The 26,631-nt window shown below is 35.1% G+C and overlaps 3 protein-coding genes across 3 annotated transcripts; all 3 read right to left on the reverse strand.

Moving 5' to 3' along the window:
- Positions 1 to 185: 185 nt before the first annotated feature.
- Positions 186 to 1,529, reverse strand: LOC111397958 (putative UDP-rhamnose:rhamnosyltransferase 1). Its single transcript, XM_023024920.1, has one exon. The coding sequence runs from the start codon at positions 1,527 to 1,529 to the stop codon at positions 186 to 188; it is 1,344 nt and encodes a 447-aa protein (XP_022880688.1).
- A 9,576-nt stretch (positions 1,530 to 11,105) lies between these two features.
- On the reverse strand, positions 11,106 to 12,726 carry LOC111397146 (putative UDP-rhamnose:rhamnosyltransferase 1). Its single transcript, XM_023023904.1, has one exon. The coding sequence runs from the start codon at positions 12,645 to 12,647 to the stop codon at positions 11,262 to 11,264; it is 1,386 nt and encodes a 461-aa protein (XP_022879672.1). The 5' UTR covers positions 12,648 to 12,726; the 3' UTR covers positions 11,106 to 11,261.
- Positions 12,727 to 22,373: 9,647 nt separating this feature from the next.
- On the reverse strand, positions 22,374 to 24,206 carry LOC111397147 (putative UDP-rhamnose:rhamnosyltransferase 1). The gene has a single exon (XM_023023905.1). The coding sequence runs from the start codon at positions 24,059 to 24,061 to the stop codon at positions 22,643 to 22,645; it is 1,419 nt and encodes a 472-aa protein (XP_022879673.1). The 5' UTR covers positions 24,062 to 24,206; the 3' UTR covers positions 22,374 to 22,642.
- Positions 24,207 to 26,631: the final 2,425 nt, after the last annotated feature.

Here is a 26,631-nt window from a genome sequence, read left to right on the forward strand (position 1 = left end):
TACTTTGGACATATTCAAGATTCTTTGTACTTGCAATAAAAATAAACAAATAAAAGCCAAGAATTCTCACACTCAGTGTGTCCAATCCAATTCGGTGGAAATCATCCACTTGTTGCAGTACATGACATGATCCTATGAATTTCGAGAAATTTAATGAAATTTTCAATGTAACAATCATGTAATTTTCAATCTCCAAATATTTCCCTAATCTCTTTAGCATTGCCTCGAATTTTCTTTCCCCCACTTTCAACCATGACCAACTTTATCGAATTGGACACCGAACTTCTTGTATATGATCCATCTTCATCGTTTTTCGGGATTTCTATCTCGACCTGCTTATCAGCAATAACTCTAGCATTCAAACCTTGGTCTACAACAAAGGGTAAGGCAATTAAGGGGTGACCAAAAGTGAGTCCCTCTATAATAGAACTCCAACCACAATGAGTCAAGAATGAACCTACCGAGGCATGACTCAGTATGTTTAACTGAGGGGCCCAACTCTTCCACACCATACCCTGGCCCTTAATTCTTTCCTCAAAGCCCTCTGGTAAATCCACTGAGCTAGACTTACCTGCCTGAGATGGCTTCCTCAGTGCCCAAAAGAAGGGTACCCCAGATAATTCCAATCCGAGAGCTAACTCATTGAGTTGATCTTGACTCAACGTTAACTCACTTCCTAATGCCACGTAAACCACTGCTTCCATATTTTGATTATCAAGCCAAGTTTTGATTGACACCCATGATTCATTGTCATTTTCTTCCAGTTGGGGGAGCATTAAACCTACTGGAATCACTGGCTTATGGTGAAGCTCTTCGAGCAATTTCAACCAATCTGGTTCGAACTCGCGGCAGTGTCTTAGAAGAATAACCTCGGATCCATCAATTATCTTACCATTAACGTATGCATCTGAAAATTCTGAATCATTCTTCTGAGTTGACCCAACAAACCAGCGTGCTTCATATCGTCGATAAGCCACTTTCGTCTTAAATCGAACCCATTTTGGAGGGATCATGAAATCTTCCACTTTTTTCCTTTCATCTAGGCCGTTCATCATAGTCTCTGATGGTCCAAAAAATGCTAAAAACCATGCACTGACGGCCCGAAAAGTGGCACGAGAAATTCCAAGCCTTACCGCAATTGGAGGCAACCAGTGTGGAGTAAAATCATATATAATCCAGTCTGGACGTGACTCTTCCAAGAAACGAGTCAACCCAGTTTCCATCCCACAAAATGCTTTCTTCAAATAGGGCATATCTTCATTGCTGATATCCATGGTTGCCTCTGCAGATTCAGGGAGCCCTTCAACTTTCGGCAATGAAATCTTAACTAGGGTTATCAAAGAAACTAAATGGAGAGGTAATCTTGGGAGACGATCTATGTTTCTCGGAGTGGAAACAAATGAGATTTTGTGACCCTTTTGAGATATGAATTTGGAGAGCTCAAAGAATGGCATTATATGCCCAAAGGCCAGCCACGGGAACATCACAACATGTAATTTAGTGTTGTTGGCCATGAAATCGGAATCCATTATTGCAGGCTTTGAATTCTCTGTGTTGAATGAGCGGTGCAAATCAATGAGATATTGCCCTTTTAAAGGGAATAATTATTTCTTTCAATTGGAGATTCATCGTGCATATATTTTGCCATTTGCATATTACAAAAGTAAAGCCATTGATTGACACCATGAGAAAGGGCTTTCGTTTTACACAGAGCATATGGTAGGAGAGGCATCAAAGGAATAAACAATGTGAAAGTTGATAAAGGCCGTTTAAGAAAAAAGATAAATTAATATATTGTAATGGAGACAAGTAGAAATCGTCAAACCACGGAATTCATTACTTCCTAGTTTCTATCAAATCATCTGTATAATTGTTGTCATAATCATATTTTTTTCCACGCAGATATTACAGAAAAATCATAAACAAATAATTATGGATGATTGTTTTGTTCAGGTAATCCTCGTCCCATATTATAAATCAGTTTTGCAATACTTATATAATGATTGACGATTTTGTTTACATTCTTTGACATAACACACAGTCTTACCATTAATTTTAACAATATTTATTTAAATCAATGACATTGATTTTAACACTTCAAAGAGTGTCAAATTGGATGTACAACAAAACAAACTTAATTCATTATATGAATTATGAATACTTTCGGCTTTTGTTACATGATAATTAAATGCATACATCTAAACTTAATTACAGCATGAGATAGCCAAATTGTAAAATTTCAACATTATTGGATTATCTTTGTGCTCGAAATAACAATAGAAGTAAAGAATTATGAGATTCTAATGGTTCAATAAAGAAGAAAGTATCCACTTGTAGCAGCACTTGGGATGATCCAGTGATTTCCGAGAAAATTAATCACGTTATTTATGTAAAGATCATGTAATTTTTTGTCTCCAAATATTGCACTCATTTCTCTAGCTTTGTCTCAAGATTTCTTTCCCTCATTTTCAACAATTACCAAATTAATCTTCGTCGTTTTTCAAGATTTCTATCCCTACTAGACTCTGTTGCATTGCCAGAAGAGAAGCAACGGAAGCCCTGACTGACCCTGACGTTTGGGGGTGGGGTTTGCTTCTTTCTTCCAATTATTTATCATGTGGGCCCCGGTATTGTGATAATCTGTCAAAACCCCATGTCAAAAATTTTCTGGCACTTCAGCATTTTCCATCCCAACCTGCTTGTCAACAATGATTCTAGCGTTCAAACCCTGGTCGACAAGAAATGGTAGACCAAAAGTGTGTCCCCCTATAAAAGAACTCCAACAACAGTGAGTCAAGAATGCACCAATCGAGTCATGGCTTAGTATCGTCAACTGAGGTGCCCAATTGTTGAGCGGAAGAAAAGGTCACCAAGGCTTTATCCGAGCTCAGTTTCTCCAATAATTGACACCACTATGAAATCAACTCGAAATTCCTCAAACAACTTCTCACTTACGATTACTCCTTGTTCACCCACTTAGAATATGCACAGAAAGAGATAATCACAAAGAAAAAAAAACCACAAAGGCAGTGAAAAGCAGTAGGCAAAAACCACAAAGAAAGCCACCCGTTTTCACACATAGGGGAGAGAGACAGAGAGTGAAATCATATGACCAAGAGATGAGGCAGTCCAGGATATATAGGTATCAATTAGGTTATAGTGATAGGTCGAGCCCAATATGGAGGTAAGTGGGCTGCTAAGTAGGTTACTAAATGTTAGCCGTCCAAGTAAGTGAAATGGGCCATGGGTAGCACTAATTAAATTAGGCTACTTCAAATGGCTCAAATGGTTTTTTGGGTCAGGCTATTTCATTATGGCGTCAATTTACCGTTCAGCCATTTGGTTGATGTCGATTGAGAAAACATACTGAGTATGGAAGTCATTTGACAACAATTTGTCATTTATGTGTGTGATCGGCCTTGTTAGAAAAGATACGGGAATCTAGACCTCTTTTCACTTCTCCGATAGTGATATAAATATCATTTCTCTTAGTTCTCTTAATAGAAACAAGAGCACTCTTAACCAATTTTAAAACTCCATTTCCAACCAATTTTAAAACTCCATTTCCAATTTTATTAGTGAAATCAGCAATATCAAGTCTCCTTACTAAGATTAAGTTCCTAAACAGTTCAGGAATATATCTAACATCTTTTAAAGTATCCACAAAATCGATCCCAAACTTTAAGGTAATGTCACCAATCGCAACTACAGTATAAGCAGAATTGTCACATAGCACAACATGCCCATTATTTGATTTATGTAAGTTTTCAAACCAATCTTTTTGTGACATTACACGAAAAGATGCACCAGAATTAAGTAATCACTTATGCTCAATTCATCAGGATAAGCAATAAGACTTGTAATAATATAAACTTCACCATCATCTATGTTGAAAACAAAAGATGGCATATTTACTTCATCTATCTTTTTTTCCTTCAACTTACCATTCTCTTTATAGCAGTCTTTTATAAACTCATGTTCTCACAACCATAGCATTTTCTAACTTTAATCCTAAATTTTGATCTTGACCTACTCTTACCCTTCTTTTTACTTTCATTACTACTTGCTCGCTACTACCATGGAACTCTTCATAACTATTTTGCCAAAATTGAGGTCTACCCCTCACCATGTGAATTTCATTGCCTTTCTTATCATATTTTTCAGTTTTAATCTTCATTTCCTTACTTTTGAGATAGCCAATAACAATTTTAGGCAACAAAGCGTCCATACCATACTTGATCGCATTTTTAACTTCCTTATAAGTGCTAGGTATTGAATTAAACAAAATTATAACCTTATAGGCTTTCGATACCGTCTATTCATAGCAAACAATATCTTGAATAAGTTTGTTAAAATCGTCTAAATTGTCATCAAAATCCTTTGAAAGATCCATTTTAAAATTGAAAAATGCTCAACTAAAGCTTGTTTGGAGTAGATTTGAGCAAATACAAGTCTACTAATTTTGTCTAAAGTTCTTTTTTGGTTTTCAGTTTACCCACTTTCCTCAAAATAGCTTTAAAAAAGTAAAATAATTGAAGTAGAGGCAAGCTCATTGACTTCCTCTTTTTGTTCTTTTGAAAAATCAACAGAAAAATTACTTTCAACGACTTTTGAAACATTTTGTTGGATCTTTTGTCGCCATATATAAAAAAATCACATTTTTCGTTAAAAATTGTCAAATCAAAATTGTGAGTTGTCATTTTTACAAATCAATTAAAAAAATGTACAGAATCACAATTAAGCCACACAAAGTAGTTCTGGAGTCACAAACAATATACATCATTCTAGATTCCCAGAGTTTCGTGAGATTGCGATCTCAGATCAAGGGAATGTTCGAATATGTAAGGTTTAGGTATTCTGACGGAATTAACTAGGCAACAACGTAGTATGTCAATCAAAAGATGGTTTCAACCAAAACAATTCCAAAATAGAGTATACTACAGAGATAATAAATGAATTTTATATATAAAAAAAAAAATGCTTCAATTATGTAAAAGCAAATAGTTCCTAATTTTTGACACAAGCAATGGTTACCCCCATACGAAAACCTTAAATCATATTGTCACCTCACACGATAGAAATTTAACAGGGATAAGCCAATTTACCAGAGCAGACCACTTCTGAAGTCCATAAAATTGAGAGATGCGAATCTACTATTTTAGGACCACCACTATTCACTCTAAAAGTTCAGAAAATATTTTAATGCGATTGACCAATGATCACAAATCAAGCGTCCAAGGGCAAAATCATCCAAAAAAACTTACGTATAACCTAGAACACGAAATTAACGATAGTAGTACGTTCAAAAAATTAAAAGGAGCAACCTGCCTGAAGAAAGCTTCTCCAGATTCGCTATCACACATCGTCGCCACCAGTTGTCACCGTCGCCACATGCCACGCAAAGAGGAGCGCCTCCACCTATTGAAGCTAGGTCTGGACTTAATTTGCTTGGTCGATGATTGGTTTGGCCAGAATTGCAGCCTTCAGGTTCCATCCCTTCAAAAATCGACGAGATTTGGACGCTGTTCAATCGATTTTCGATCGGTAAAAGCACACCGATGATCTGATACTAGATTTTGAGCAAAATAGATGGTAGGGTTGGGGCAAACTCTCGAACCAAGCTGAACCGAACCGGACTCGAACTGAACTGAGCAGTTCTTCTTACGTTAAATACTCGAATAGGTATCTGAATCAAGAACCGACGGGTTCGATTCTCGGTTCTAGATCTAGAATCGAATCTTTCCAAATTTTTTGATCTATTTATTTTTAAAAAAGCCAAATTATTTTATTTTTTTCTAAATAAATTTACTAACTAGTTAATTTAGTTCAAACCCAAAAATATGATTTACCTATTTCTAATTTTCAATACAAGCCCAACATAATCAAATTGATCTAAATTTTATCCAAATTTATTATTCTGTCATTTCTATCGTTCTGGAGAAATTGAACTAAAGCTCGACAACGTCTCTCTTAATTATTGTGAGCTCGCTATTTTCATCTTCTTGTGATTCTAACAATCAAAACTACGAAGAACTCAGTAAAGAGAAATGCAAAAGACACGTAAAATTGGACTGCATTATTTTGTAAGAGCTAAAATTGAACTTGTCATTAGTATAATTAATGTAGCTTTGTAAATATTAAAAAAATTAATTATAGTACAAAACCTAAAAATCAAATGGAACCGAATCGAACTAAACCGAATAGAACCAAACCAGCACGGTTCCACTTACTAAATACCCAAAAATTTTGGGGAATCGAACCAGACCATACCCAATCATAATAGAGTGTCACCAAGGCTTTATCGGGCTCAATTTCTCCAGTAATCGACACCACTATGAAATCAACCCAAAATCTCTTAAACCACTTCTCACTCACGATTGCTTCTCGTTCACCCACTTAGGATATGCATAGGAAGAGATAATACAAAGAAGAAAATAACCATAAAGGCGGTGAAAGGGAGCAGTAGGCAGAATTCACAAATAAAGTCGCTCATTTTCACATGCAGGGGGGAGAGACAGATAGTGAAATCATATGACCAAGAGACGAGGTAGCTCAAGATATATAAGTATTAATTAGGGTACAGTAATGAGTCGAGCCCAATATGGAGGTAAATGGACTGCTAAATGGCTTACCAAATATTAGCCGTCCAAGTAAGTGAAATGAGCCGTGAGTAGCACTAATTAAATTAGACTACTTCAAATGGCTCAAACAGTTTTTGGATAGAGCTATTTCATTATAGCGTCAATTTTTTGTTCAGTCATTTGGTCAATACCAACTGAGAAAACATACCTAGTAATATCATAGCTTGAAGAGGTCGTTTAACAATAATTTGCCCAATACCAACTCTTCACACCATGCCTCGGCCATTAACTTTTTCCTTGAACCCATCTCGTAAAACAACCAAGTAAGACTCACCCCAGCCGGATGGCTTCCTCAATACCTAAAGAAAGGGGAATAACAACTCCAATCCAAGAGCTAACTCATTGAGTTGATCCTGATTCGGTGTCACCTCACTCCCTAAAGCAACTTAAACAACTGACCGTTTATTTTGATGATCAAGCCAAGTTTTGATTGAAACCCAGGATTGATTGTAATCTTCTTTCACTTGGGGAGGCATTAAACCTACTAGAATCACTGGCTTACGGTGAAGCTCCTTGAGTAATTTCAACTAGACCAATTCAAACTCATTGTAATGTCTTATGAAAATAGCCTCGCATCCATCAATTACCTTATCGTTACGATGCTTATCTGAAACTCCTGACTCATTCTACTGAGTTACCGCGATAATCCAGTTTGCTTCGTATCGTCGATAAGATGCTTTTGTCTCAAACCGTACCTACTTTGGGGGAATTATGAAATCTTCTACTCTTCTCCTCTCATCATAGCCGTTAATCCTGATCTTTGTTGATCCGAGAAATGCTAAAAACCATGCGTAAATGATCATGAAAAAAGCAAGAGAAATTCCACGTATAATGGGTTGTTTATAGTTGAATTTGCAGCATGATTTTGTTGGGTGCCATTGACATTTACCTAGAGAAGCTCTACTTTTAACAAAGATAACAAGGTGAATTCTACGTTTTGGTTCCTCAATGCTTGCTTACCCTGGAATGTGTATATTAATTGCTTTTATACGATTACAATGCAAACAAAGTGTCATAATAGCTATATTTTTGGTGTCCTACGGATTTTCTCATTACCTATAGAAGCTAACCCAAATTTAGAACATAAAATTTGTGAAAGTCATGTGTTCTTTCTGGGATCTACAAACCAAGAGGATCAACAGAAAGTCCCAATGATGCAACCATGGAAATTAAAGAGGGCTCTGTTCTAGCAACAGACAACACATCGATCCATCATGATGAAGCCTTCTTGATCGAATATTCCCTTTTGAGTTCAGGTTTACAGTATCCTGTTAGTTCACGTAAAGGCAGACATTGAAGAAATAGGCGGGAATCATATCGGGAAATTTTTGGAGGTGGACACAGATCAAACTTGTTTTTGTTGGCTGGATGCCAACTAAAATACTTATTGGGGAGTTGCAGAAATATTGGAGTCATACCCGATCAAAAACTAATGTGATTTCGAGGACATTTACACAGCGGATGTCACATTAGTTTTGAAGACAATTATGTAATGTACAAAGAATAATGCTATCTGGAGGAAAATTTAGACATTATGAATCCTTTTGAACTAAATCTTAACCTTCGGCTTGGAGTTGAAGATCAAATGTTTAAACTTGATTTTAATGTTAAAAGTAACAGACTTGTGCTCCTCATGTGGAAATTTTAGGAATCGCAACCGGGTAAGAATTAAAACATCTTAATTTCACATCGCTTTTTTTTTTCATTTATTTATTTAAATTTTGCTACTTTTTTTTATTTTAACACATGATTAAATCTAAAAATTAAAGTTAAAGAATAAGCCTATCCCCTCCCCAATTTCCCTACTAACTGGGAAAATCCGTGTCAAAAATTTATTGTTATTTATTCTCATGATCAGTGAACTTGAACCTGAACGGGTAACGATTGAATTAAAATAAAAAATAAAAAAGGGCACCAACATTTCTCCTTTTTTCTCTCTTATTCTCCATTTTCTCTTGTGCAGCAGCATATTATGTTTATTCGCAGTTGATAGCGGTATCATAGCCCTTTTTAGACTAAATCTGTCTGTCGTTTCAAGTATTTGAAGTGCGAAAATCCAATCCATTTTGCATTGATTTACTCATTATTGTAGGAGCAATAACAATTAACAAACTCATTTAGATATATTTTTTTTTCCCCTTTCCTGTCATATACATATATATATATGCCCACTATGATCATTGGAGCATGCTAATGGAGAACTTCTTAAGATCCAAGGAGTACTGCCATGTTGTTGAACACGGTTTAGCAGCACTTGCTGCTAAAGTGGCACTCATAGAAGCTCAAAAAACATTGTTGGAGCAATCGAAGTTGGAAGACAGCTAATAGAATATTTAATTGTAAAAAGAAGTATGTACAAGAAATTTATTATATAAATGCACATTAGTTCTTAGTGACCTAATCTCGGGGAAATTTATTTATTTATTATTATTATTATTATTATTTTGACTTAGCACTAGTTGAATATATAAGACATAATCGTTGAACTTGTGGCTGAACTTATAGTCAATGGTGATAAGATATTTCCTCAGGATTTTATGCATAATTCTATTATACGAACGACTTTAAAGCCCCTCGGTTGAATTAAAACCTCCATTTTTCTCTTATTCTCCATTTTCTCATGTGCATATCGTGTTTATTATCCATTGACATTCCCACTCTATATGAACAGGACAGAGACAAAACATTTTAAGAAACAATTATGCTTGATGTACGTCGTTGTTAACATTTTATCACATGTTATTATTCAATTGGACTGTTCAAAAAAATAGTTTTTCATCCAGTTATTTGTTGATAGTATAAATAAATCAACGAATGGATGGTATATAATCTTTCGAGAAATGGGCAATTTTGTTGAGTGTTTGGAAAAAGTGTGTGAAATTTATTGGACAATGATTGAAACCACACGGGGGAGACAAGACAACATAGAGGACATATTCCTCACATGACGAGTCCGAACAATTACAGTATCTTGTTCTCCATGTTTAAAGACTATTTATAATTTATAGAGCATCCAATGAAACAAAAAAATTTAAATCCTTCAACATCCTCTTTATTTTTAACATTTAGCCCATGTTTGACTCTCTATAAAATAAAATAATTTATTTTTCATACTCATTTTAAACCACTTATTCACACAATAAGATATTTTGTTCGTAAATCTAAATTTTTTCCAATTTTTAACCACATATTCTTTAAAAAAATATCATTTTTACACAATAAGAATCATCAAATGATGATAATTTTACTCCTCAACAATGCAATCATTATTTTTTTCATGTTTTTTTCATTTTCACTTACTTACCTCTGTATCATTATACTATTTCCCCCCCCATTTTCTTCGTAGATATTATATTCGTGCCATGATAGATTTGATTTCCCTTTTTTATCTGTCCCAAATTATAGATCAATTTCATTTCTGACAATTTAGTTGATTTCTTGGTTTTCTAATATGTCCTTATTTAATGTGTCTTGCTATTAACAAATATGAACTATTCACATTTTGATTGTTATTTAATATAGGGTATATTAGAAAACAAGTAAGAAAAATTTATATTTCTAATTATCTTAATTACATTTTCTTAACCGTAAAATGGAAGCAAATCTATTTTTGTGGAATGGATGGAATACTATTTAGTTGGGGTCAATAAATAGAGCATTGGAAATTGAAATATCTTGAATGTAACGATCTGATCTCTATGGTAAAATCATTAACTTTGGTACTATTCACTATGAGAGAGTTAAAGTCCATCTTACCCCTCACGAATTTCTATTGCATTCTCAAGATTCGAACTTAGGGGAGATGATAGAAATTCATGAAGAGTAAGATGGCTTAAGTTCTCCCATAATGAATAGTACGTAAGTTAACGACTTGAGCAAAGATACTGGATCATTACATTAAATGTATTTTTTTTAAAGAAAGATTGGCTTTTCAATTTTGGGGAGTTAAATTCACTATCTATTTTAAAATATTAATCTGAAGAGTTTTCAAAATTTTAACTATTAACTTTTTAAAATAAAGACAAAATAGAAATATCCACTTTTATAAAGTCTCTTGAAAATGTGCTTATAGTTCCAAGTCTTTCCACTTGAGTTCAAAATCAGCAATTGTAGAATCCCAATGCAAATGAATTAAATATTTTTTCATTGATAATATACAACCCTACTGTAGGCACAGAAGCCTGCTAGAACACACGTATATGAGTTGGGTGAGGGTAATTTTTGGCAATTTTTTATTTATGGTAGGTCCCACACATGAGAGAAATATGGCCAAATACTGTGGAAAATTTTCTGTACAAATGACTAAATACGATAATAAATATTGTTTCTGCTATGGATATTTAACTGGATTATTGAATTTTATATACTTGATATGAACTAAAATTTCGTTTTAAACACAAATTTCATTGTACATTTATTCCCTTTTAATCATATTTCTTGCAACTCATCAACATAAATAACTCCTTAAGTTCAAAACATAAAATCATATATATAGCTTAATACAGCCAAATAGCAACATTTTAACATAATTAGAAATTCTTTGTGCTCCAAGGAACAATAAAAGTGAAGCATTATGAGATTTTAATGATCCAACATACAGGAAATTATCTTGTAGCAGCCCTACAAGATCCTATGATTTTCGAGAAACTTAATAAAATTCTCTATGTAACGATGATGTAAATTTTTATCTCCAAATATTGGACTCATTTCTTTGGCTCGATCTCGAAATTTCTTTCCCTCGTTTTCCAACATCACCAACTTTATTGAATTGGACACCGAGTTCCTTGTATATGATCCATCTTCGTCATTTTTTGGGATTTCTAGTCCAACCTGTTTATCGGCAATGATTCTAGCATTCAAACCTTGATCTACTAGAAAAGGTAAGGCAATTAAGGGGAGACCATAAATGAGTCCCTCTATAAAAGAACCCCAACCACAGTGAGTCAAGAATGCACCCACCGAGTCATGGCTTAGTATCTTCAACTGAGGTGCCCAACTCTTCCACACCATACCCCTGCCCTTAACTCTCTCCTCGAACCCGTCTGGCAAAACCACCGAGTAGGAATCGTCTGACCCAGATGGCTTCCTCAGTGCCCAAAAGAAGGGAACATCAGATAACTCCAATCCAAGAGCTAACTCGTTGATTTGATCTTGACTCGGCGTCACCTCGCTCCCTAATGCCACGTAAACAACTGACTGTTTATTTTGATCATCAAGCCAAGTTTTGATTGAAACCCATGATTGACTGTAATCTTCTTCCACTTGTGGTGGCATTAAACCTACTGGAATCACTGGCTTATGGTAAAGCTCTTCAAGTAATTTCAACCAATCTGGTTCAAACTCATTGCAGTGTCTTATGAAAACAGCTTCGGACCCCTCAACTACTTTGCCAGTTCGATAAAGATCCGTAAATCCTGATTCATTCTGCCGAGTTGCTCCGACGATCCAGTTTGCTTCGTACCGTCTATAAGCTGCTTTTGTCTCAAACTGGATCCACTTTGGTGGGATCATAAAATCTTCTGCTCTTTTCCTCTCATCAGAACCGTAAATCATGGTATCTGGTGGTCCAAGGAAAGCTAAAAACCAAGCGTTTATGATGAAGAACATAGCACGAGAAATTCCAAGTCTTGCTGCAACTGGAGGCAACCAGTGTGGAGCAAAATCGTATAAAATCCAATCGGGTGCTGAGTCTTCCAAGAAACGAGTCAATCCAGTTTCCATTCCATCAAATGCTTTCTTCAAATAAGGCATATCTTCATTTTTTATATCCATGGTCGCCTCTGCAGATTCAGGGAGTTGTTCAACCTTAGGCAATGGAATCTTAACGAAGGTTATGGAAGTAGCTAAATGAGAAGGGATTTTTGGGAGACGATCAATATTTCTTGGAGCGGAAACAAATGAGATTTTGTGGCCCTTTTGAGCTAAGAATTTGGAGAGCTCAAGGAATGGAATGATGTGCCCAAAAGCCAGCCATGGGAACATCACTACATGTAATTTGGAATCCATTGTTGCAGTAATTTTCACTGGTGGTGATTTGTATATATAAGGGAGTGAGTATTGCAACTCAACCGAGTTACTACCCAATTTAAAGGGGCTTCTAACAAGACAAAACAATGCTACGCGTATAGAATTTTTGGACAAAAATTTTTTACAGACATTACATGACGTGAAATCATTGAAAGATAAAAAAAAAAAGGAAAAATTATTCAATCATGATTTATCACATCAACGTCGGCACAATTTTTCTCGTGACTTTTTTTGACTAGAGAACGTTTAGTTTATTATTATTCCTTAAATAAGAATGAACGGCGAGAATCATGTGGTGCCATTTGCAATGGTGAAAGAAGTTGTCTCTATTCTTCTTGATAATGATGCGCAATCAATTTTAGACTTTTACCGACTCTGAAGGCGGGCAATATAGCCCTTGTTTGCCTCCATTTTACCCGTTGTTTGATGATCTTTAATTTAGTCCTATTTGATTTTCATCTTTATCAAAATGTATTTTTCAATCTCTTCATTTTAATCACACAATTTTCATTAAAATAATATTTCACATAAATAAAAAACTTTTTTTTTATTTTTTATTTACACATTCTCCATCAATTTACTATTTTCATTTTTTTAACAAAAGGGGTGTCAAGCACCCTCTTATTTTTTATAATCATTTTTAACTACAGATTTCTACAATAAAATATTTCACAAATAATTAAAAAAAATTCACTTTTAAACGTTAAGGGTGTATTTGATTACATTTATTTTCCATGGAAAATATCAGTTTTCAATCCAAATTTTCACTTAGAGTGTTTGATTGCTATTTTTTTCCATGGAAAACATTTTCCAACTTTTGAAAATATGCCTAATTTTCCTTATTTTTAAGGAAAATATTTTTCTTGTGTAGAGGTGGTTTTTATTTTCCACAAAAGATGGAAAATATTTTCTTTTTTAGGTAATATTTTCCATGTCAATCAAACACACTCTAAATTCTAAAAAAATAAAAAATACTATTCAAAATATAGCATTTTCAAATTAAAGGCCACCAAATAGGGGCTTGATGAGGTTTTGAGAAAATTATATTTTGAAATGATAATCTTTTTGAGATTGTATATGATTAATAAGTAAGAAAATATTTTGAATTTACGCATAACGTTATTTTATTGAAGGATGTATGATTAAAAAGAAAAATATATTAAATTTTTAATGGAACCCATGGGATTACTGTAATAAAAGGAAAATGACGTTTTCCATTTTAGCACGTTTGATTTCTATCAATGCACTTATTCGAATCAAATCGAGCTTTCAGTTGGATTCTTCTTTAACTTTAGATTGAATAGTTGTATTAGCATTGATTTTTAGACCCAGAATCAATGCTATATATCCACGTTAGTATTTGGAACAGTCTAAATATTTCTCTAAAAGAGAGCAGGTTTGCTGATTTTTTATTCAATTTTAGAAATTTGGGGTCTTATTGCTGTAATTGAAAATACGGAATAAGGCTTGTTTGATCCTTTTTTTTTTTTTTTTTTTCAAAAAATACATTTTGTAATAGTGTTATGATGAATAATATGTAATTGAAAAATAAGAAAATTTTTGTATTTGCGTATAATATTATTTTGTTAAAGAATATGTGATTAAAATATGATTAGATTACTATTCAATAATATATTTTGATAAAAAGTATGGCTCAAACAAAGATCAAATTTCACGCATCATGTGTATGTCATATAGAACCGTTGCCGTAATGTAGAGTTACTAATAGCAATACTCTATTGAAAAATTACTAATCCCAATTATCCCATAATTGAAATTGGAACAATGATTAGATATTCGATTTTCTTTAAAATTTCTGTTCATAAGTTTGACAATAAGGATGAAAACAACTCTGAATTTTATACTGTTAAATGGCACGTTCTTGAAGAGATGTGTCACGGCTCTTGGTCCATTTGAGCCCACCCACGTGTCCTTTTATTATCATGCGGTGCAGTGCATGATGGACTTGGAACACTGCCAGCAAAACACGTGCACGGAAGCAACTAAGACTAAAAACTATTTATACCTTTGACTCGTCCAACGTTTTATATTTGTATTATTTTTGCGTTTTAAGATTTTGACGGAAATCTTGAGACAACAACGATAATATTATAAAATTTTGGCCAAGATTTTGATCCAATTACGAGCCAAAACTTGGAGAATTCGTGTCAGATTCTCGTTATCTGTCTCCCAGCTAATCATTTACAGAGATACATATATAATAGTTAATATAATTCTTGACATAATATCACGTAGGGATGTCAACGAGTCGAGTCGAGTCAAGTCGGCTCATGAGCCGAAATTTTAGGCTCGAGCTCGACTCAAATAAAATATCCAAGCTTTTTTCCGAACCCGAGTCGGGCCTAGCAAAAGATCGGCAAAAAAATTATGCTCGATCCGAACTTTCAGCTCGGGTTTTGTATGGTTTTGAATATTTTTTAATTAAAAATGGCAACTTATTTAAGCTGTCATTTAAGTCAGCAAGTTGCTGCCAAATAAGGCAACAACCTGCCACGCTGCCTTTAAATTTTTTTTAATTAAATATCTGCTTGGTTGTCTCGAGTCAGCGAGCTATACGGGTCGGCTCGGGCTTTGCCTTGCATCTAAAAGTGGGGCTCGATTTGAGCCTCGAGCCAGGCTGATTCGAGCTTTTTTCAAGCCGAGCCACGGACGATCTGAGTCGACGAGCCCAATTGTCATCCCTAATATCACTTGATAACTTATCATTTGACTATTTAAAATATATTCAACTTTTTCATCCAATTAAAGGGCATGTTCTAAATTAAGGAGGGCCCGTTTGATTGTAAAGATGGAATTTGGGTGGAAAAAAAAAAGAATTATAAGGAATTGAATTGCTTAGAAATTGTTTTATTTGGAATTGTCAATTTATTGTGTTTGATGGGTATAATTTTTCAAATAAAAATGTTGAAATAAATTTTTTTTTGTACTCGTTTGGCTTTGTTTTACATGAAATTTGTCAATTAAAGGGATAAAATTTACTGATTTTTGGGGATGAAGTTTATTTCCATTGCAAAAATAATAATAATAATAAAGCCAACAAAATCATCTATCTTTTGGTGTTCACTTGACTTTAAACCAACAAAATCATTTATCTTTTGGTGTTCGCTTGACTTTGATTTACATGAAAATTGTCAATTAACGAAAAATTTTTTTACAGTTCGAGATAGAATTTATTTCCATTACAAAAAAAAAAAAAAAAAAAAAAAAAAGCAATAACCAAGAAAACCAATTCCCTAACCCACAGAAATACAAATTCCTCATTTTCGTGGAAAATAGGGTCACGTGCCAAAAAACAAATTGCCAAGAAAATATTGCCTATCAAACATAGCAAAAAGTGGAAAATGACATTTTCAATTCCAACTTCCATGGAAAATATGGTATATCAAACGGAGCCTAAGATTTTAATAAATTTTAAAATATTATGAATTCTAATGAATTCCATGGATTTGAATGGATTCTTACAAATTTCATAAGAATCTCATCAAATATGGTGAAATTTCAAAAGATTTGGAAATATGTACTTTTAAGTTTAAAATTCATCCAAATATTTTAAAATTCTTCGATTAATGAAACTTTTACAAATCCACTAGTTATTGATTACACTTAAATTTTAATAGATTTTATTAAATTTTATTAAAATCTCAATTGGAGATACTTAAATTTAATGAAATTTGTTAAAATATATTAAAGTCTCAATTGAAGACATCTAAATTTAGAATGACTTACAAAATCCATCACAATTTTAATTGCCCTCCCCAAATCTTGTCAACACCTATTATATAACTATATCTGTCACCTACTTTTGGACAAGGTAACATTTTTCATCTCCCAGTACAAGAGATCTTCAAATCAGGTTCTTTGAAGCATAAATTGATTAAGGAACAGGAGAGGGGGTGACTATTGATTTCACTTTGATCATTATATCTGCCTGTAACTAATACGGGTTAGTAGAAAGAGAATTGTTACGTGTTTGCACACTTGGGCAACCCACCAGGGCTTACAGTCAACTCATGTCGAACCACGTGGCACTCAAGTCAAGGTGATTTGCATAGCCAAGGCTCACAAACCGAGGTCCACAGAAGCCTAGGCCCATATATACCAAGGCCCATCTATCATTGCCTCTTGAGGAGTTTCCGAATACCATATGCCGAGGCCCCTTGAAGGTGGACGAGGCCTTGTTGGCCGAAGCTCTGTAGCTGAGGTACCAACCTCCGAATCACAAAGCAACATCTTCCGTAGACACTTCTCCTAAGAGATTCTCTGCACAAAGATCTTACTCGAATGATTTATAGGACATTTGTCATGAGTGCAAATATTAAGTTTTGTCACTAATAGAGGCGGCTCTGCCAATCAATAAGTGTATAGCAGGTTAGGTACGGCTGATGCCTACAATTTGACATGTAAATTAACCAGATGAGGTCACATGTACCTCGAACCAAAAGTCACGATCTAACTTATGACATTATAAATACTCCCCCATGTACCCCATACAAAGGCTAATGCAAGAATCAATACAAGAAATCATATTTTACTCAACTCTTTCTTTCTTATTATCTTGCAACATAAACAAGTTCATACATATTTAGATACACATTTAGAAATATCGATTGGTAATTATTGTACAATCGGTCTAAGAACATCCCACCCAATTCCGAATGTTCTCGTCCCGCGCCGTTGAGCTACTCCCACGCCCTTGATTTGTCCGTTTTAGACCGTTCATGTGTCTTAGCGTATTGGATTTTCGCTCACGTGTGCACGAGTGGGTCCGACGTCTGTTGATAACATTTTTGGGGTCAACAGATTGACGCCGTTATGTGGGAATCCATACAATAATCACGAACAACATTGTGGTGAAAGCTTATTGAAGAGAAACATTTGGGTATCCCTATTGAAAAAAGATTTGTTCTTGAAAAATAACAAGAGGAAGCCCCACAACTTAGCAAGAATTTGAAGGTCAAACAAAGAAAATGAGTTCAAACGAAGATACACCCCCTAGGAGGGTAAGAGAAAAAGCAGGTCTGCCCCCTCCAGCAACTGCCCCAACAGCTCGGCACCGACTCCACCACTGCCATAGAATAGGTGGAATGCGAGTGACAGCCCGGCTATCAAGAGAAATGGCCATTATGACAACCAACATGAGGGACATTGCTAACCAGAACATGGCTATGAGGGAACTCATGGCCCAAATGCAAGGCCATGGATGCTTCTTTATTCCTCCAAATGCCCCCCAAGGGCACTACCAGCAAGAAGATGAAGTTCAAAGTCAGAGGATTGCCTCGCCGGACTATAGTCGAAGTAGAAGCCCATTCGAAAGGGAAGTGGAAGTTGATGTTTATTCCAACTACGCTTCTGGGCGACCCACCGAGGTCCTTTGAACCATGATAACTTCTCACCTCCATATGAGCAAAAGCGAAGATATAAGAGATCAGGTAGTGTATTTGACAAAATCATCCTTACAGAACTAAGGCCTAGGCAACAACAGCCTCACGAGCCTTGGACAAGGCCACAGTTCCCACCTCCAATGCCTCAACAGTCGGAAGAAAGGCATGAAAATGCCCCCCCGGTGCTGCATCGCCTAGAAATAGGCGCCACCCGGCACCTCTCACCAACCACCAAGGTATGAGGCCGATGAAAACGATTCAGATGAGCAGCAGAGGTCTTGTGACTTAGACGATGATGATAAAAACCTACCATTCTCAAGGGAACTAAAGAGTGCCCAGGTCTCGAACCACTACGCTATGCCCAAGATACCAAAGTATGACGGGAGAGGCGACCCAGAGAAGTACCTGAATGCTTACAAAACTCACATGAGCCTAAGCGGCGCCACCCCAGCTGTGAAATGCAGACCTTTCCACTTAGCACTTAGTGAAGCAGCTGAAATTTGGTATAGTAGGTTACCACTTGGGAGCATAAGAAGTTGGCTTGGATTCAAAACCACCTTCTTGAAGAGGTTCGCTGTGAACAAAGAGGGAGAGGCTCCCATCCAACATCTCCAAGATATGAGACAGGCACATGGGGAGTCCCTGAAGAGCTTCTTATCACGCTTCACTGATGAGATGACGTACTGTGTACAAGTCACCGATCGTGAGGCATTATCTACACTGAGAGGAGGCCTGAACATGAACAAACTGTTTTGAAGGGACGTGCAAAATCAAGACCCCACCACCTATGACGCCCTACTCGAGATGATGAGACGAGAGATCATCAATGAAGAATTGATTGAGCATAGGAACAAGGTAAGTAGAGGCCTCCCATCTCCGCAAAGATAGCGTGCTAGAGGGTCGACCTCCCACTTGATGGATTACCAAATGAACCAAGCCGGTAATGAGAGTTCTAGGCAAGCACTTGCCACCACCACTCTGAACGCATTTCCTACCTTGGCATATGAGGATATCAACCTAGTCACTAACACCCAGCAGATGGGAACTCCGCAAGGATCCTGCAGGGGAAGACGCCAAGGCCGAGGTTCGGGACCTAGAAATAGGTTAAATTCGAACCTTTCCGAATACTACATATACCACCGGTCCTATGGTCACGACACAGAAAATTGTCGAGACTATGCTTACTGTACCCGGTAAGTACCTCCCAGGGATAAAAATGAATCGCCCCAGACGAACATGCTCCCACCTAGGTATGACAATCGACTTGAACGTGAAGAGACCGCTCCCCGTCAAAGGGATGTTTCCCCGTGACGAAAGGAGCATGATGCAGAGAGGCCCAGGGAAGGGCACAGACACCGAAGAAATCGGCAAACTCATGATAAGACCCTTATCCATGAGGTGGATACCATATTTGGAGGCCCATATGTGTGCAGTGAAACGCGAAACGCTAAAAGGAATTACGCCAGTGAGGCTAAGCACCCCCCGCTGACCGGCTATATTGTGGACCACAGCTCCCGGAGGAATCAAGTTCCATATATTGTCTCCACCCAGGAGGACGATGAAAGAATTCAACCTCCACAAGTCTCGCATGTTCGATTTCTCAAACCACCTCGGCTTCATCATTCTTCCACAATAGCACATTTATAACTCCAACCATAATATAAATATCTATACTTGGACTTGAGGGACTATTATTTGGGGTAGAAAAATTTCTTTCAACTTAACTGGCTGGCTTTACTTCATCAAAATCCTCGTATTACATAAATGATTATATTTGGATTTAGGGGACTATTGTTATGTGTTTGCATACCTGGGCAACCCACCGGGGCCCACAGCCAACTCATGTCGAACTAAGTGGCACTCAAGTCGAGGTGATTTGCATAGTCAAGGCCCACAAACCGAGTCCACAGAAGCCTAGGCACATATATACCGAGGCCCATCTATCATTGCCTCTTGAGGAGCTTCCGAAGCCCATATGTCGAGGCCCCTTGAAGGTGGACGAGGTCCTGTTGGCCGAAGCTCTATAGCCGAGGTAGTAGCCTCCGAATCACAAAGCAGCATCTTCCGTAGACACTTCTCCCAAGAGATCCTCTGCACAAAGATCTTACTTGAATGATTGAAAGGATGTTTGTCATGAGTGTAAATGTTAAGTTTTGCCACTAGTAGAGGCGGCTCTGCCGATCAATAAATGTATAGCAGGTTAGGTGCGGCTGATGCCTACAATTTGACATGTAAATTATTCGGATGAGGCCACGTGTACCCTGAACCAAAGGTCACGATCTAACTTGTGACGCTATAAATACTCCCCCATATACCCCATACAAAGGCTAATGCAAGAATCAATACAAAAAAATCATACTTTACTCAACTCTTTCTTTCTTATTATCTTGCAACATAAACGAGTTCATACATATTTAGATACACATTTACAAATAATGATTGGTAATTATTGTACAATCGGTTTACAAAACATCTCGTTGGATTCCAAAAGTTCTCGTCCCGCACCGTTGAGCTATTCCCACGCCCTTGATCTGTCCGTTTTAGATCATCCATGTGTTTTGGCATATTGGACTTTCGCTCACGTGTGCGCGGGTGGGTCTGTCATCTGTTAGCAACATTTTTTGGGGTCAACAAGAATAATTAGGGAAGTAAGACAACTTTTTTTAAGGAACTCGACAAAAATAATCTCGTAACTTCGGGAGAAGGAATGTCTTCCTTTGCAGTGATTATGATCGGACGACTGTTTACAAAAAGTATAGTGTTTATCTTTGAAAAAGGAACAGTGGAGGGAAAGATCCGTAGTGGATAGCACAGTGCATTTGCGAACATGCTTTGATTAAGAGGCGAAGCAAACGTTAATATAACCATCCAAGGCAAGAGCAATTTGATTGGTCTTATTTATTGTCAAGGTGAGTGAAAATCGGACAAGCTTTAATGCTTTATTACCAATTTCGATGGGTAAAGATTTAAGAAAGTTCATCTGCGTACTAAATTTAGTATTCTTACTATAATCCACGAAAGAAAGAAATATTTAAAAATTTATTTTTTCTAATAACGTATAACACGTCATTTGTAAAAAAATATCGAAGACGGAGAAATCAAACCATACCAAACTGTTTCTATGAATTGAAAATGATGATAATTTAAACGAGGACAAAGATTCTCTCTCGATAGTGTAATACTAATTTTAGAAGTTCGATTCAAACATCGTCAACATCATTTTTTGGCAGTAGTGTTATGAAAAAGACGACTGACTTTTCGGAAAATTATCGTAAACAAAAATTGACAAGAATCTAACCAACATTTGATGAAACGGGGTAGTATGAGTCGAGCTCGAATAGCCTCACGTCATGCTTCAAGTCGCTTGACGGTGCATGAGTCGAATGACTTAACTCATTTAACACTCCTATATATAATTGACCCGTTGAGCCCATTTGATTTTTAACACTAGATCCATGTTACTGTTCATTTAAACAAATTTAGTCCTGATCGAACAACCTTAAAATATGATCAATTCACATTTATGGTGCAAAAATGAATGACTCGGAAATTGAATATTCTATTTTTTACTGCGTAAACTGAAATTCTTGGATGTCAAAAGGATTGTCTTGTCTTGATTATTTATTGTTCTTTCCTCTGTAGATTTCAGAATATATAATGATCAATAACAACGTTCTTGGATGTCAAAATTAAGGTTGTTAAATTTTAACTGCAAAACTTCAAATCATAAATATAGCATGACGTCATTTTCAATGCTGTATCAAATTTTGCACCAAATTAAAATTTATCTACGATTATTATAGTAAAATTTACAACAAATGAACAGTATTTAACCATTTTCTTCCCCCTTTTTTATTCTTTATAATTTATTTATTTGAAATATTATTTATTTAATTATTTTATAAAAATACATAAATTACTAAATAAATACTAACGTTAAATTACGGAGAAGATTAATTTCATTAATAAATATAAAAAAAACATAGTATAATTAATAAAAACACCACAACACGAAAAAAATATATCATGCCATCAAAAAATAGTAGATTATCATATGTATATCGTTGTTTACTAAACTATACACTTTTTTATGTATCATTTTCTTTAAATAAAATTATATTATCGAATGTATGTCGTTGTTTACTATATTTCGTGTTAACTTTAATAAATAATTGTGTTTGTTATATTTTAAATTTTCTTCTTCTTTTAATTAATTCATTAATTATTATTTCTTACATTTAAAATTTATTTTAAATGCAAATAATAATAATAATTTATTGTATTAAAAAATATATAACACAAATGACACAAATACCCTTCACCAATTTATTTGGAAAAGAATAAGAAATGGCAAAAAAGACTTTGACCACTTTGCACCATTTTTCACCAAAATGGTGCAAAGTATGGTATTCCATTGAAGCTCCTTAACACCAAAAAATGGTGCATTTTGGTGTTTTGGCGTTCACGTTGAAGATGGTATGAGACAAACAAATTGTAACATCTGAACATAGTTGGAAATTCTTAGTGCTCCAAATAACAAGAAGTCAAGAATTATGATCTTCTAATGGAAAACTATGCACTGGTACTTGTAGCAGCACTTAACGTGAACCTAGGGTTTTCAAGAAATTTAATGAAATTATCAATGTAGCTATCGTGTAATTTCTTGTTCCCAAATATTTCACTCATTTCTTTTGCTTTGTCTCGAAATTGCTTCCCCTCATTTGCAACCATTACCAACTTTATCGAGTCGGACACATTGTTCTTCGTATATGATCCATCTTCTTCGTTTTTCGGGACTTCTATGCCAACCTGCTTGTCAGCAATGATTCTAGCATTCAAACCTTGATCAGCCAGAAAAGGTAAGGCAATTAATGGATGACCAAAAGAGAGTCCCTCTATGAAAGAACTCCAACCACAGTGAGTCAAGAATGCACCCACCGAGTCATGACTCAATATCTTCAGCTGAGGTGCCCAACTTTTCCACACCATACCCCGACCCTTGACTCTCTCCTCGAACCCGTCTGGTAAAATCTCTGAGTAGGAATCGTCTGACCCAGATGGCTTCCTCAGTGCCCAAAAGAAGGGAACATCGGATAACTCCAATCCAAGAGCTAACTCATAGATTTGATCTTGACTCGGAGTCACCTCGCTCCCTAATGCTACGTAAACAACTGACTGTATATTTTGATCATCAAGCCAAGTTTTGATTGAAACCCATGATTGACTGTCATCTTCTTCCACTTGGGGTGGCATTAAACCTACTGGAATAACTGGCTTATGGTGAAGCTCTTCAAGTAATTTCAACCAATCCGGTTCAAACTCGTTGCAGTGTCTTATGAATATAACCTCGGACCCATGAATTACGTTACCTCCTCGATAAATATCTGAAACTCCTGAGTCATTCTTTTGATTTGATGCGACGATCCAGTTTGCTTCGTATCTTCGATAAGCCACTTTTGTCTCAAATCGGACCCACTTTGGTGGAATCATAAACTCTTCAGCTTTTTTCCTTTCATCAGAACCGTTAATCAAGATCTCAGATGGTCCAAAGAAAGCTAAAAACCATGCGTTAATTATCATAAAAAAGGCACGAGAAATTTCAAGTCTTGCTGCAACTGGAGGTAACCAGTGTGGAGCAAAATCGTAGAGAACCCAATCTGGAAGTGAGTTTTCCAAGAAACGAGTCAACTCAGTTTCCATCCCATCAAATGCTTTCTTCAAATAGGGTATATCTTCATTCCTGATATCCATGGTTGCCTCTGCAGATTCAGGGAGTCCTTCAACTTTAGGCAGTGGAATCTTAACTAGGGTTATGGAAGAAACTAAATGAGAAGGGATTTTTGGGAGACGATCAATATTTCTTGGAGTGGAAACAAATGAGATTTTGTGACCCTTTTGAGCTATGAATTTGGAGAGCTCAAAGAATGGAATAATATGACCAAAAGCCAACCATGGGAACATCACTACATGTAATTTGGAATTGTTAGCCATGGATCTTAGATTCCAGTGTTGCAGAAATTTTCACTGACCTATCATCCAATTTATAAAGGGACATCTAAGCAGACCGCACGTATTATTATATTATTATTATATATTCCAGGAATAAACTGGAGAATCATTGGTTTTGTGATTTAATTGATTTATGAATTTAGCCCCCGTTTAGAGCTTGTTTTATCCAAAATCTCATTAATCTAAAGTGAAAAACTAATAAAAAAATAGTTGAATCTATTTTGTCAGACATTAATTTGCCTTTATTGGACAATTGGAAATCGGCTGGATGCATTTACCTATAATAACGTGTCAATGGCAAATTTGGACAACGAAGTCCATATAAAAGTCGAAAATGGTAGCGGTCTTGGTTGGAATGGTGCAACAATTTCATTTGTTTTTTGTTTAAATGATGAAAGAGATGACATTGACACTTGATAACGATGCCTTATATTTAAAATTATTTTTGGTGTACATAATAGAGTTTCACAAAATCCCTATCAACTACTTACAATAGGTGAGTTAATGATGAAAAAGATAATATTGACACTTGATAATGATGCTTTATATTTAGAATTACTCTCGCTGTATAGGATTATCCACATGTTGTGAGTAGTTGATAGGAACCTCTTCCTGTACATCGAGAATAATTGTTATATTTATTGCTATAAAACTTAAGAGATATTGTAAAATATGGAGACAAATGGGACAAAAGAAGTCTCGTGTGCCCTTGTTGGCTCCCAGGTTCCCACAACTCATTTGGACTCTTTCCACAAAGAGAGCTCCCCTCACAACGATGCTTTATATTTAAAATTATTTTTGGTGTACATAATAGAGTTTCACAAAATCCCTATCGACTACTTACAATAGGTGAGTTAATGATGAAAAAGATAATATTGACACTTGATAATGATGCTTTATATTTAGAATTACTCTCGATGTATAGGATTATCCACATGTTGTGAGTAGTCGATAGGAACCTCTTCCTGTACACCGAGAATAATTGTTATATTTATTGCTATAAAACTTAAGAGATATTGTAAAATATGGAGACAAATGGGACAAAAGAAGTCTCGTGTTAGACCCGACTTCTCTTAAGTAAATGGCGTTTCATTTTTGTACGCGTCTCAAAATCTACAAAAGATTATTAGACTATTAGTATTTTGCATGTTCTGGCAGATGATATTTAAATTAGTTCTAAAGCTTTGTTTAAAGGAGTAGGAAAGACAAAGATAAACACACCCAATTGCCCAAGCTAGGTACACTTTGATTTGAAAATATAACAAGATTCCAAATTAAAAGCACAATTTTGGCGAGATATTAAATTTGAACTCGATTGATCGCTCTACATAAAACTTGATAAATATATTATTATTATTATTCGATTCATTCAAACATAAATGGACAAATATATAATTGAATCAACATTGACTCATCAAATCGAGTGAACCGATTGATTTAAACCAACAGATTTTGAAAACAAAAAAGCCGTAAGTACAGGCTCAAAACCAGCCCTGAATACAAGGGAAGCTGCCTGGTTTTGAACCTGGCCAAAAAGCAGGGTTATTTTGAAAATTTACAAAATAGAAGCGCAAATATTTGAACCAATCACATCAGGTATGCAAGAGTCATACTTTTCAACTCGAATACCCCCATTATTTAATAGAATTATCTCTTGTTTGAGCTCTATTATTTTCATAAAAATACATTTTTGAATAGTATATTAATGAAAAATGTATAATTAAAAAATAAGAATTTTTTTTGAATTTACGTGTAATATTATTTTATTGAAGAATAGATAATTGAAATGGTGTTAAAACACCATAATATATACATGGCATAACATCATTGAATGGTTGAAAAATAGTGTATATTATGTACATTCTTATGAATATCATAATGCACATGTAACATAACCCACAAAATATATATCACATAATTTTTAGATATTTTTCAAAGATATATATATGAAAAATATGACAAACAAAATTTTAATGATGAATGGGAAAAAAGAAAAAAAGCGAAGTTATATGAAAAACTCATAGTTATATCTATGCTCCTTTTTTTGAAAATAAATAAATGAATAAATCACCTTCAGACACTGCAATATTTCATCAATTGACAAGTTACCCACTAACCTAGTGCTTTGGCTAGATTAATGATCAGATTGGATATGATAATTATTGGCCATTTCCAGCATTGCATCAAAATTTGCACCAAATCAAAATTCATCTCCAATCATTATATCAAAATTTACACCGAATGAATAGTATTTTATTATTTTATTCATTCTTTCAATTTTTGACAATGTACTTATTTAAAAAATGTATTTATTTATTTATTTTATAATTATATAAATTATTAAATCATAAAATCGTTAATTTAACAAATATATTAAATTATTATTGATTACTAAATTATTCACATGTTTTATATATCATGTTAAATTGACGAAAATAATTGATTATATTATTAATTTATTATAAACAATTACGTTAAATTTACAAAAAATAATTACTAAATTATACAATCCATAATTATTATTATTTATATTATTAAATAATAAACTTTAA

Source organism: Olea europaea, chromosome 7, assembly GCF_002742605.1.
Source record: "Olea europaea var. sylvestris chromosome 7, O_europaea_v1, whole genome shotgun sequence".
In the NCBI taxonomy this organism is placed as follows: domain Eukaryota; kingdom Viridiplantae; phylum Streptophyta; class Magnoliopsida; order Lamiales; family Oleaceae; genus Olea; species Olea europaea.